The sequence below is a fragment of the Numenius arquata genome, unplaced genomic scaffold (assembly GCF_964106895.1).
Source record: "Numenius arquata unplaced genomic scaffold, bNumArq3.hap1.1 HAP1_SCAFFOLD_1637, whole genome shotgun sequence".
NCBI classification, from domain to species: Eukaryota; Metazoa; Chordata; class Aves; order Charadriiformes; family Scolopacidae; genus Numenius; species Numenius arquata.
Window position 1 is genome coordinate 1 of NW_027415306.1, and position 13,838 is coordinate 13,838.

A 13,838-nucleotide genomic window follows, 5' to 3' on the forward strand; every position below is an offset into this window, starting at 1 on the left:
GGTCCGTTCCCACCTGCCGCCTCCGCTCCGGCCGCGGCCCCGCCCGCAGGAACGGGGGAGGGACCGGACGCCTGGGCCCTCCCCGGGGCGGAACCGAGGGGAGGGAGGGGGGGGGGTTGGGGGGGGGACATTGAACTGGGGAGTGAACTGGGACTTCTGGGTCCCCGTGCCCTCCCTTTGCCCCCCCCCACCCCCCAAACTTGCCTGCCTCAGTTTCCCTTCGCACCCACCTCTCGGTCAGCGGCGGGGCGGGGGGGGGGGCGGTGGTGGGTAAGGGAGGGGGGGGGCCGGCAGCGGTGGGGGGGGGGGGGGGGGGGAAGGAGGGGACACCCGGACGCCTGGATCCGCCCCGGGGCGGGACCGGACGCCTGGGTCCCTTGCTGGGGGGGGACACACACTGAACTGGGAAGTGAACTGGGACGCCTGGGTGTATGCCACCCCCCCTCCCGTCCACCCCCCCCTTCTTCCCCCCCCCCGCCCCCGTGCCTCAGTTTCCCTCCGCACCCACCTTTCCGTCAGCTGCGGGGGGGGGGGGGGGCGCCGGGGACCCCCGGGGGGGCGGCAGAAGGCGGGGGGGGGGTGGCGGACGCCTGGGTCCTCCCGCAAAGGACCCCCCCCCCCCCTCCGCAAGGGACCCAGGCGTCTCAGCTCAGTGTCGTCGTCCCCCCCCCCCCGCGCCCCCCCCACTCCGTGCCTCAGTTTCCCTCCACGCCCACCTCTCGGTCAGCCTCGGGGGGGGCGGTCCGGAGTCCAGATCCCCCCAGGGGGGCGGCGGTGGGCGATGAGGGGCCGAGAGAAGTTGCGGGGGGGGCGGCAGAAGGCGGGGGGGTCCCGGCGGTCGGGGGGGGGCCGGCAGCCAAGCGCTGGAGCCGCTGGAGCGCCCGCTCGGCCGAGAGCCGGGCTTCGGGGTCGGGGTCCCAGCAATCCTCCAGCAGCTCCGGCAGGGCCCCCCCCGGCTGCGGGACCCCCCCCCCGCCGAACAACGGCTTCAGCAAGAGGGGGGGGGGGGGCCGGGCGGGGGAACCCACAGGTATGAGACACACACACACCCCCACACCCCCCCCCCCCCAAGCACAGACACCCCCCCACTCTGAGAAGGGCCACCCAAGGAGGGACTCCCCCTCCCAGGGCAGGGACCCCCAAGATGGACACCCCCCCCAAGCAGGGACCCCCCCGGGGCAGGGATCCCCAAGCAGGGACAGCCCCCCTCTGGGAAAGGACATCCAGTAGGGGCTCCCCACCTCACCCCCCCGAACAGGGACCCCCAAGATGGGACCCCCCCAAAGCAGGGATATCCCCCGGGGCAGGAACCCTCAAAATGGGACCCCCCCCCAAGCAGGGGTACCCCCCCAGGGTAATGGCTCCCCCCCCCACCCCCCTGAACAGGGACCCCCCCCCAAAGCAGGGATATCCCCCGGGGCAGGAACCCTCAAAATGGGACCCCCCCCAAGCAGGGGTACCCCCCCAGGGTAAGAGCTCCCCCCCCCACCCCCTGAACAGGGACCCCCCCCAAAGCAGGGATATCCCCCCGGGGCAGGAACCCTCAAAATGGGACCCCCCCCCCCAAGCAGGGGTACCCCCCCAGGGTAAGGGGACCCCCCCCCTCTCAAGCAGGGACCCCCAAGCAAGGACTGACCTGGGGCAAGGACCCCCCCCCCCCAGACACTGACACACACACCCCCCCCCAGGGCAGGGACCCCACCAGCAGGGACCCTCCCCTGGGTCGGGGCACCCCCAAATACCCCTGAGCACCCAGCAGTCCCGTCCCCCCCCCCCCCAGACACCCAATGGCACCCAGGGAGGGATCCCCCCTGAGCATGGGCACCCTGGGCCCCCCCGAAACACCCCTGGGCACCCAGGCATGGACCCCCCCCAAGGCAAGGGTACCCCCAAACACCCCTGAGTGGCCAGGCAGGGACCCCCACTCTGGACACCCCCAAACGCCCATGGGCACCCAGCAGCCCCCCCAGGGCACCCCTGGGCACCCCCAAACACCCCATGGCACCCCCCCCAAATGCCCCTGGGCACCCAGACAGGGACCCCTAAGGGCACAGGACCCCAGGGCACCCCTGGGTCCCCCCAAACACCCCTGGGCACCCAGCAGACCCCCCCAGGGCACCCCATAGCACCCAGCAGACCCCCCGAACACCCCTGGGCACCCCAAACACCCATGGCACCCCCCCAAATGCCCCTGGGCACCCAGGAAGGGACCCCTAAGGGCACAGGAACCCCTGGGTCCCCCCCAAACACCCCTGGGCACCCAGCAGCGCCCCCCCCCCGGGCACCCCAAAACACCCCATGGCACTCCCCCAAACACCCCTGGGCACCCAGCAGCCCTCCCAGGGGACCCCCAAACACCCATGGCACCCCCCAAAATGCCCGTGGGCATTCAGGCAGGGACCCCTAAGGGCACAGGAACCCCAGGGCACCCCTGAGACCCCCCCCAAACACCCCATAGCACCCAGCAGCCCCCCTGAACACCCCTGGACACCCCCAAACACCCCATGGCACCCCCCAAATGCCCCTGGGCACCCAGGAAAGGACCCCTAAGGGCACAGGAACCCCAGGGCACCCCTGAGTCCCCCCAAACACCCCTGGGCACCCAGCAGGCCCCCCAGGGCACCCCCGGGCACCCCATAGCACCCAGCAGCCCCCCTGAACACCCCTGGGCACCCCCAAACACCCTGGGCACCGCCCCAAATGCCCCTGGGCACCCAGGAAAGGACCCCTAAGGCCACAGGAACCCCAGGGCACCCCTGAGTCCCCCCCAAACACCCCTGGGCACCCAGCAGCCCCCCCCGGATGGCACCCCCAACCACCCCATGGCACCCCCCCCAAACACCTCATGGCACCCAGGCAGGGACACCTAAGGGCACAGGAACCCCAGGGCACCCCTGGGTCCCCCCCCGGGCACCCCTGGGCACCCAGACAGGTTCTCCCCCCTCCCCTCCATGGGTGCCCATGGGGGGTGATGTGCGGGGGGTGGGGGGGTGTCTGACCTGGGGGGCCCGGTGCCAGGCGGGGGGGATGAGTGGGCGCCGTCTCTCCTCCACGGCCAACTGCCGGAGCTGGGCACCCGTGGGGCTGGCACCCAACTCCGCCTCGTAGGCCAGTCGAAAGGCTGGCACGGGGGCTCCTGGAGGGGCCGGGGGGGGGGGGGTGTGTCAGAGGGTGATGGGGGGGGGGGGATGTCACAGGGGGGGACCTGGGGGGGGCACCCCTGGGTGCTCACCGGGGCTGAGGGCTTGGCATCGGGAGAGGATCTCCCAGAGGAGCAGTGCCAGGGCGTAGACGTCCGCCTGCCGCAGCGCCCGCCCCCACGCCCGCAGGTCCAGGCTCTCCTCCAGGATCTCGGGGGCCAGGTACCGCTGGGTGCCCGCCTGGCACCCCCCCGCCGTGGCACACACACACACACACACACACACACACCCCGACAGGGGTGGGTACCCCCCCCTCCCCGGTAAGGCTGGCGGCAAGGTGGGGTGTGCACCCACGCCCCACTGACAGCGGCGGGACTGTCCCCATCCCTGTCCCTGTTCCCATCCCTGTGGCATCCCTGTCCCCATGGCATCCCTGTCCCCATCCCTGTCCCTGTTCCCATCCCTGTGGCATCCCTGTCCCCGTGGCATCCCTGTCCCCATCCCTGTCCCTGTTCCCATCCCTGTGGCATCCCTGTCCCCGTGGCATCCCTGTTCCCAGCCCTGTCCCTGTCCCCATCCCCACGGCATCCCATCCCTGTCCCCGTGGCATCCCTGTCCCCATCGCTTTCCCCTTCCCATCCCTGTCCCCATCCCTGTCCCATCCTCATGGCATCCCCCTCCCTGTCCCCATCCCTGTCTCGTCCCCATCCCTGTCCTGTCCCCGTTCCTCTGCCATCCCCATTCTCACCCCTGTCCCCATCCTTGTCCCCATCCCACCCCAACCCATCCCTGTCCCCATTCTGTCCCCATCCCTGTTCCATCCCCATTGCCATCCCCACTGTCCCCATCCCAGTCCCCATCCCCATCCCATCCCATCCCATCCCATCCCATCCCATCCCATCCCATCCCATCTGTGTCCCCATCCCTGTCCCTTTCCCTGCCCTTATCCCCATCTCATCCCCATCCCATCCCATCCCAACCCATCCCTGTCCCCATCCCCATCCCTGTCCCCATCCCAGTCCCCATCCCCATCCCATCCCATCCCATCCCATCCCATCCCATCCCATCCCATCCCATCCCATCCCATCTGTGTCCCCATCCCTGTCCCTTTCCCTGCCCTTATCCCCATCTCATCCCCATCCCATCCCATCCCAACCCATCCCTGTCCCCATCCCCATCCCTGTCCCCATCCCAGTCCCCATCCCCATCCCATCCCATCCCATCCCATCCCATCCCATCCCATCCCATCCCATCTGTGTCCCCATCCCTGTCCCTTTCCCTGCCCTTATCCCCATCTCATCCCCATCCCATCCCCATCCCATCCCATCCCAACCCATCCCTGTCCCCATCCCCATCCCTGTCCCCATCCCTGTCCCCATCCCCATCCCATCCCATCCCATCCCATCCGTGCCCCCATCCCTGTCCCTTTCCCTGCCCCTGTCCCCATCCCGTCCCCATCCCATCCCATCCCATCCTATCCCATCCCATCCCTGTCCCCATCCTTGTCCCCATCCCTGTCTCTTCCCATGCTCCTGTCCCCATCCCCATCCCATCCCATCCCCATCCCCATCCCATCTGTGTCCCCATCCCTGTCCCTTTCCCTGCCCCTGTCCCCATCCCGTCCCCATCCTGCCCCTGTCCCCATCCCATCCCATCCCATCCCATCCCATCCCATCCCATCCCATCCCTGTCCCCATCCTTGTCCCCATCCCTGTCTCTTCCCATGCTCCTGTCCCCATCCCCATCCCATCCCATCCCATCCGTGCCCCCATCCCTGTCCCTTTCCCTGCCCCTGTCCCCATCCCGTCCCCATCCCATCCCATCCCATCCCATCCCATCCCATCCCATCCCATCCCATCCCATCCCATCCCTGTCCCCATCCTTGTCCCCATCCCTGTCTCTTCCCATGCTCCTGTCCCCATCCCCATCCCATCCCATCCCCATCCCCATCCCCATCCCATCTGTGTCCCCATCCCTGTCCCTTTCCCTGCCCCTGTCCCCATCCCGTCCCCATCCTGCCCGTCCCCATCCCATCCCATCCCATCCCATCCCATCCCATCCCATCCCATCCCATCCCATCCCATCCCTGTCCCCATCCTTGTCCCCATCCCTGTCTCTTCCCATGCTCCTGTCCCCATCCCCATCCCAGTCCCCATCCCCATCCCATCCCGTGTCCCCATCCCTGTCCCTTTCCCTGCCCCTATCCCCATCCCTGTCCCTTTCCCTTTCCCTGCCCCTGTCCCCATCCCATCCCCATCCCATCCCATCCCATCCCATCCCCGTCCCATTCCCGTCACCTTGCGGATGGGCACGGCGTGGCGGGCGCTGGTGCCAGCCTGGGCGCGGGGTGGCAGGGCCAGCGCCAGCCCGAAGTCCCCGATGGCGCAGGTCCCGTCCTCCCGCACCAGCACGTTCTGGCTGCTCAGGTCCCGGTGCACCACGCTGGGCTTGTACAACCCTGGGCGGGAACGGGGACGGGACGACGACAGTGGGACACGGAGGGTGTCACCACCCCCCCCCCCCCCCACCTCGCTGTGACACCCCTGCAGAGACCGGGCCAACTCAGTGCACTCACCGTCGCGCCAGAGCTCCTGGTGCAGGAAGGCCAGGCCGCGGGCCAGGGACAGTGCCAGCCGCACGCTGCCAGCCCATGTCCCCACGTGCTGGCCCAGGAAGTGCCGCAGGGAGCCCTGGGGACACGCGTGGGGACACGCCTGAGGACACGCCTGGGGGACACGGGGACAGCTTCCCCCCCCCCCCCACCTGGCACGTGCCCGGCTGCACCCCAGCCCCGTTTGAGGGGACACCCCCTGTCACCGTGTGCGCACGGCGGTGGCACAGCCCCTGTGCAGATGTGCAGCCCGGGCACACGCGTGTGTGACTCCAGCAGCCTGGGGCACACGCGTGTGCACGCCCACTGCCACCACCCCCCCCCCCCGCACGCACGAGCACCCCCAGTGTCTTGCACACACGCTCCCCCCTCCCCCCCAGCAGCCTGTGCACGTGTGTGTGCACCCCCAGCACGCCCCGCGCACACGTATGTGCACCCTGAGCACCCCCTGTGCACCCCACACATGCCTGTTCGCACCCCCCAGCAGCCTGTGCACGTGTGTGTGCACCCCCAGCACGCCCCGCGCACACCCCGTGCACCCCATGTACACAAGCATGTATGGCCATGTATACCCCGTGCACCCATTTACACACATGTGCACCCCGTACACTCATGTGCACCCATTTACACCCATGTGCAACCATGTGCACCCTGTGTACACCCCTGTACACTCATGTGCACCCATGTGCAACCATGTGCACCCTGTGTACACCCATGTGCACCCCGTTCACACCCACGTGCACCCATTTACGCCCATGTGCACCCCTGTACACCCATGTGCAACCATGTGCACCCCATGTACACCCCTGTACACTCATGTGCACCCATGTGCAACCATGTGCACCCCATGTACACCCATGTGCACCCCGTTCACACCCACGTGCACCCATTTACACCCATGTGCACCCCTGTACACTCACGTGCACCCATGTGCACCCCATTCACACCCACGCACACCCACACGCACCCATTTACACCCATGTGCACCCCTGTACACCCATGTGCAACCATGTGCACCCTGTGTACACCCATGTGCACCCCATTCACACCCACGTGCACCCATTTACACCCCTGTGCACCCATGTGCAACCATGTGCACCCCATTTACACCCCTGTACACTCATGTGCACCCATGTGCAACCATGTGCACCCCGTGTACACCCATGTGCACCCCGTTCACACCCACGTGCACCCATTTACGCCCATGTGCACCCCTGTACACTCACGTGCACCCCATTCACACCCACGCACACCCACACGCACCCATTTACACCCATGTGCACCCCTGTACACCCATGTGCAACCATGTGCACCCTGTGTACACCCATGTGCACCCCATTCACACCCACGTGCACCCATTTACACCCCTGTGCACCCATGTGCAACCATGTGCACCCCATTTACACCCCTGTACACTCACGTGCACCCATGTGCAACCGTGTGCACCCCATTCACACCCACGTGCACCCCATTCACACCCACGTGCACCCATTTACGCCCATGTGCACCCCTGTACACCCATGTGCAACCATGTGCACCCCATTTACACCCCTGTACACTCATGTGCACCCATGTGCAACCGTGTGCACCCCGTGTACACCCATGTGCACCCCATTCACACCCACGTGCACCCATTTATGCCCATGTGCACCCCTGTACACCCATGTGCAACCATGTGCACCCCATGTACACCCATGTGCACCCCATTCACACCCACATGCACCCATTTACACCCCTGTACACTCATGTGCACCCATGTGCAACCATGTGCACCCCATGTACACCCATGTGCACCCCATTCACACCCACATGCACCCATTTACACCCATGTGCACCCCTGTACACTCACGTGCACCCATGTGCACCCCATTCACACCCACGTGCACCCATTTACGCCCTTGCACACCCATGTACAACCCTCCCACATCCCCCCAGCCCCCCCCCCCCCCCCCATTTCTCCCCCTTCCCCACTCACGGCGGGGTAGAGCTGGAGGACGAGGAGCCCCCCTCGTGCGCGGGGCCCGGCCCCCCGTGTCCCCAACAGCCGGGCCACGTTCTCGTGCTCCATGAGGGGCAGCTGGTGCACGGCCCGTTCGGCCGCGAAGCGCCCGGCCCCCCCGGCCGCGAAGGCCTTGATGGCCACCGGCCGCTGCTGCAGGGTGCCCCGCCACACCGCCGAGAAGCGACCCGCCTGCAGAACCTGAGGGTGGCACCCCCCCACCACCCACCCACCCACCCATGGGTGCCCACCATGAGGGGCTCCTCTGGGGGAGAGTGGACCAAATGGGGCTGGGGGGGGGATCCAGCCCCTCCCCACCACCCTCCCCACCCCTGGGATGGGCAACCACAGGCACCCATGGGTGGCCCCAGACCCGGACACCCCCAGGGATTTCTTGGCACCCATGGGTGTCCCCACCCTAGACACCCCAACAAACAGGGATCCCCATCCCTATGCACCCAGGGGTGTCCCCACCCCCTGCAACCTCCCCCGCAGGGATCCCCAGCCCCAGACACCCCCACACCCAAGGATTTCCATCCCTGGCACCCATGGGTGGCCCCAGACACCCCCACAACCAGGGACCCCCCTTGCACCCATGGGTTCCCCCTGTTCCTGAGTACCCACACCCCCAGGGATCCCCTTGCACCCATGGGTGCTCCCATTCCTGAGCACCCCCACACCCGGGGACCCCATCCCCAGGAATCCAGGGGTGTCCCCATCCCAGACCCAGGGATCCCAGCCCCTGGCACCCATGGGTCCCCCCCGTTCCTGAGCACCCCCATGCCCAGGGACCCCATCCCCAGCCACCCAGGGGTGTCCCCATCCCCAGACACCCCCATGTCCAGGGATCCCCAAGCACCTACGGGTGTCCCCAGACACCCCCCCCCCTCCCCCCTGCCCGGGATCCCCATCCCCTGGCACCCATGGGTGTCCCCGTTCCCAAGCCTCCCCCCCCGCCAGGGATCCCTTGGCACCCAGGGGTACCCCCAGTCCCGGTCACCCCGAACCCAGTCTCCCCAGTCCTGGCCACCCATAGACACCCTCAGCTCTGGGTACCATCGTGCCCCACCTCAAACCGCTGCCCCCCCCCCCCCCCGTGGGTGCCCCCCCAGTCCCCTCCCCAAGTGGGTGCCTCCCCACTATTGCCCCTTAAGTGTCCCCCATTTCGGTCCCCCCCCCCCCCAACCTCCCATCAGTGTCCCCAAGGTGGGTGTCCCCCCACCCCTGGGTGCCCCCCCTCCATGGGTGCCCCGCACCTGCAGGAAGCGCAGCGCTGGCAGGTCCGGGCTGGGAGGATCCGGGGGGGCTCTTGTCCCCCGACCCCCCCGGGGTGGCCGCCCCGTGGGGGTCCTCACTCGTCGCAGGGCTGCTGTGGGGACGTGGGACATGGGGACACTGAGGACACCCCTCCCACCCCCCCTGGGGGACACCGCCCCCCCTGGAACACCCTCCCCCGGGGACTCCCCACCCGGGGACACCCACACAACCAGGGGGGACACCAGGGACCCCCCCCGGCCACCCCACCCTGGGGACACGGGGGATGTGGCACCCAGGAATCCCCCCCACCCTGGGGACATTTGGGACACCCTGTCCGGGCACACGGCCCCCCCAGGGCTCTCCGAGACACCGGGACCCCCCCCTACCCCCCCGCCCCGCTCCAGGGACAGGGTGACACGGCACTTGGGGACACCCCCCCACCCCAGAAGACCCACACCCCGGGGACACCAGGGACGTGGCATTTGGGGACACGCGTATGCGGGGACACCCCGGGGACACGGGGTGGGGGGGGGTGGGGGGGGTGGCCTGCGCCGGGGGGGGTCCCCTTGTCCCCCCCAACCCCGTGTCCCCCCCCCCCCTACCGAGGACGGCCAGGCAGGCGAGGAGGAGGAGGAGGGGGCCGGCCCCCCACAGCCACAGGGTCCCCCCGGCCCCCCCGCCACCGGGCGCTGGGGACAGAGGATGCGGTGACACGGGGTGTGCCCCCCCCCCCCCCCAGCCGGTGGGGACCCAGGCATCCGGGGTGGGGTGGCCCCCTTTTTTCGGGACCCCATGGGTTCCCCAGCCCCCCCGGGGGTCCCAGAACGACCCCCCCCCCTCCCCCGTGGATCCCCCAGCCCCCTATGTGTCCCCTGAAAGTCTCAGGGCCCCCCCCATGGGACCCCCCCCCTCCCCCGTGGATCCCCCAGCCCCCTATGTGTCCCCTGAAAGTCTCAGGGCCCCCCCCATGGGACCCCCCAGTCCCCCAACGGGTCCCCTATGGGTCCCAAGTCCCCCCTCGTGGGCCTCCAGCCCCACATAACCCCCCCCCCCGCCCCGCCATGGGTCCCACAGCCCCCTGTGGGTCCCCTGAAGGTCTCAGGCCCCCCCCCATGGGTCCCCCCCGTCCTTCATTGGTCCCCCCCAGTCCCCCACGGGTCCCCTATGTGTCCCAAGCCCACCCCTCGCGGGCTTCCACCCCCCCATGCTCCCCCCATGGGACCCCCCCAGTCCCCCAACGGGTCCCCTATGGGTCCCAAGCCCCCCCCTCGTGGGCCTCCAGCCCCACATAACCCCCCCCCCCACATAACCCCCCCACCGCCATGGGTCCCACAGCCCCCTGTGGGTCCCCTGAAGGTCTCAGGGTCCCCCCCATGGGTGCACCCAGTCCCCCACGGGTCCCCAGCCCCCCCCGCCATGTATCCCCGGGTCTCTTCCTGTCCTCCCAGCGGATCCCATCCAGCCACCCCGTCGCCCCCCCGGTGCCCCCCCAGTACCGGCGCCCCCCAGCCCCGTCCCTGTCCCCGTCCCCGCGGCGCTGGCGTTGCCGTTGCAGAGGTGACCGTGGCAGAGGCAGACGAGGATGGCACCCCCGGGGGGGCCGGCGGGGCTGGGGGCGCAGCTGGGAGAGGGGCAGGCAGCCCCCCCGCCCCCCCAGCAGCCTGGGGACACCCACAGCGTCACCGGGGCACCCCAGGGTGCTGGCCGGGGCACCCCGAGACCTGGGATGGGGCAGGGGCCCAGGCTGGGACCCTGAGACCTGGGACACCCCCCCCCCCCCCGCACTGGGACACCCCCCCCTTCCCTCCCTGGAATCCCCCCTCCCTGGAGCCCCCTCCTTCCTGGGACCCCCCCCTCCATAGGACCCTTCTCCCCAGGACCCCCTTCCCTGGGACTCCCCTCCCTGGGACCCCCCCCATCCTGGGACTCTCCTCCCTGTGACCCCCCCCCCTCCCTGTAACTCCCCTCCTCCGTAGGACCCCCCCCCCCCCTTTGCCTGGGACATCCCCCCCCCCCACTTTGCCCGGGATATCGCCCCCCCCCCGAGCTTTGCCTGGGACCCTTCCTCCCTGGGCCCCCCCTGCCTGGGACTCCCCCCTCTGCCTGGCACCCCCCCCTCCCCAAGACCCCCCCCCCGCATCCATCCCAGCTCCGCTGTAGCTACTTCTCAAGGCCAAGGTCAAGCAGCTGGGAAGGGACCCAGGCACCTGGGCTTCCCAGCACCCCCCCACATCCCCCCCCCCCGTGCCCCCCCCCAACTAACTCCCCTAAAAGCAGGATCAGGTCCCCCCATCCTGCCCCAGCCCCTTTTACCCCCCCCGGGGGCAGGATCAGCCCCCCCCCATCCTGCCCCAGCCCCTTTTACCCCCCCCGGGGGCAGGATCAGGCCCCCCCCATCCTGCCCCAGCCCCTTTTACCCCCTCCCAGGGCAGGATCAGGCCCCCCCCATCCTGCCCCAGCCCCTTTTACCCCCCCCGGGGCAGGATCAGCCCCCCCCCCATCCTGCCCCATCCCCTTTTACCCCCCCCCGGGGGTAGGATCAGGCCCCCTCCATCCTGCCCCAGCCCCTTTTACCCCCCCCGGGGCAGGATCAGCCCCCCCCCATCCTGCCCCAGCCCCTTTTACCCCCCCCGGGGGTAGGATCAGGCCCCCCCCATCCTGCCCCAGCCCCTTTTACCCCCCCCGGGGCAGGATCAGCCCCCCCCCATCCTGCCTCAGCCCCTTTTACCCCCTCCCAGGGCAGGATCAGGCCCCCCCATCCTGCCCCAGCCCCTTTTACCCCCTCCCAGGGCAGGATCAGGCCCCCCCATCCTGCCCCAGCCCCTTTTACCCCCCCCGGGGGCAGGATCAGGCCCCCCCCCATCCTGCCCCAGCCCCTTTTACCCCCCCCCCGGGGGGGGGCACTGTCTCACCCTGCACCAGCGCGTTGCTCTGGTTCCAGATGCCGATGCAGCACTGGCCGGGGGGGCAACGGACGGTGCCGGCCCTGGCCCCCCCCGCGCCCCCCAATCCCCCCCGCACGCTGGGGTGCTTATAGGAGACGCAGCTGAGGTTGTGGGCGCCTGCGGGGGGGTGTGTGTGTGTGGGGGGGGGGTGGAATAGGATGGTGATGTCTGTCAACCCCCCCAAAAAAATTCCTTACCCCATCACCCCCACCCCGACCCCTCCCCTCCCTGGGTGGGGGGGGGTCCCCAGCACCCACCTGGTAGCCCCATGGTAGCCCTCCGGCCGTGGAATGAGCCGTGCGGGGGCCAGTGGGAAGGAGGAAATAGGGTGCCCCCCCCTCCACGGGGGGGAGGAGGAGGAGGAGGAGGAGGAAGGTGCTGCCCCCGCAATGGGGAGGAGAGCAGGGACTGGGTGCCCCCCTTTCCCCCCCCCTCCCCCGAGCCCAAACACCCCCCCCCTCCAGGCACAGCCGTACCCCCCCAAATCGAGCTCCCTGCCTCAGTGTCCCCCCCCCCAACTTCCATGGGGCCGTGCCTCAGTTTCCCCACATGGGGCTCAAACCCGCCCCCCACCCCCCCCCCCCACCCCGGGGGGGCTGAATCCGTGTGTGTGCCCCCTCCCCATAAAGGACCCCCCCCCCCCCGCAGATTTCCAGACAGCGCCAGCGACTCGTGTTTATTACAAAAAAAAAAAAAAAAAAAAAAGGAAAAATCGTCGTTCCCCCGTTTACAAAGGAGCCCCCCCCACCCCCACCCCACCCCCCCCCGCAAAAAACTCTAACATTTTCATCTAAATCCTTTTTGTACAAAAAAATAGCACTTTGGGAACAAAAAAAATAAAAATAAAAATCAACGCCCCCCCCCTCCTCCCCAAACCTTCCCCCCCCCCCCCCCCCCCCCGCCATTTCGGGCGTTATTACATCGGCCACCGGATTTTTAAGAAACAAATACACCCCCCCCCCAAAAAAATTAATCTATAGCCCCGACATGACAAGATCAAAGGAGAGAGAATTATTGCCAGTGGGGGGGGGGGGGGGGGGCGGTTTCTGTGGGGACACCCCCCCCCCCGTGTCCCCCCCATCCCACGCTGCATAGACCGGCCCCGGCCCCCCCCTCTAAATTAAGGGGTGACGGTGGATTAAAGCTGGGAGATGGGGGGAGCCGTGGGAACGACCCTGACACCCCCATTTCCCCCCCCCGCAACCCCCTGGGGGGGGGGGGGGGGATAGAAAAGTCTTGGGGGGGGGGTGTTGGAGGGGGGGGGGGGCTCGTCCCCAGAATGTCACCCCCCCCTTATCAAGGCACGTTTGTGTGTGTGTGTGTCCCCGCCGTGTCCTGGGGATGGCTGGGGGTGTTTTGGGGGGGCTGCTGGGGGTGTTTTGGGGGGGGTGGGGGGTGTGGAGCAGGGGGGGGGGACGACCGGGGAGCTGAAATGGGGACAAATGGGGACGATCGGGTCCAGCTGTCCCCCCCCCCCAGCCCGCTGCTGGGAACAGCCCCAGTGACATCTGCCCCCCTTCAAAAAAATCCCCTGAGCCCCCCAAAACACGGAGGGGGGGGGGGGGGCGAGCACCTGCCCCCCCCCCCCCCTTCCCTCCCGGTCGCGTTTCCATAGGAAAATTAAGCTCCATCAGGGACGACGGGGACCGTCACCGAGGGGGGGGGGACATACCCCAAAACCCCGTCCCCTCGGCGAGGTTTGGGGGTTTGGCACTTGATTCCTGCTGGGGGGGGGGGGGGGAATTTGGGGGTGTCGAGGGGGGGGGGTGTCGGGGTTACGGGGGGGGGGGGTAAAGGGAGGAAAAAAATTAAAATCAACATTTAAATAAAAAAAAAAAATTCCTGTTTTCTACCAATTCTCTGTAGTTTCCAGTATCGGGGGGGTG

General features: G+C 68.6%; 1 protein-coding gene across 1 annotated transcript; it reads right to left on the reverse strand.

Annotated features, from left to right (window-relative positions):
* Window positions 1-695: 695 nt before the first annotated feature.
* Window positions 696-12,222, reverse strand: AMHR2 (anti-Mullerian hormone receptor type 2). Its single transcript, XM_074167617.1, has 11 exons — window positions 12,210-12,222; window positions 11,920-12,069; window positions 10,497-10,668; window positions 9,610-9,701; window positions 9,007-9,116; window positions 7,727-7,951; window positions 5,716-5,830; window positions 5,438-5,598; window positions 3,233-3,380; window positions 3,000-3,136; window positions 696-956 (listed from the first exon to the last, which is right to left on the reverse strand). Exons 1-11 carry the CDS (start codon window positions 12,220-12,222, stop codon window positions 696-698), a joined length of 1,584 nt encoding a protein of 527 aa, XP_074023718.1.
* Between the last annotated feature and the right edge of the window lie 1,616 nt (window positions 12,223-13,838).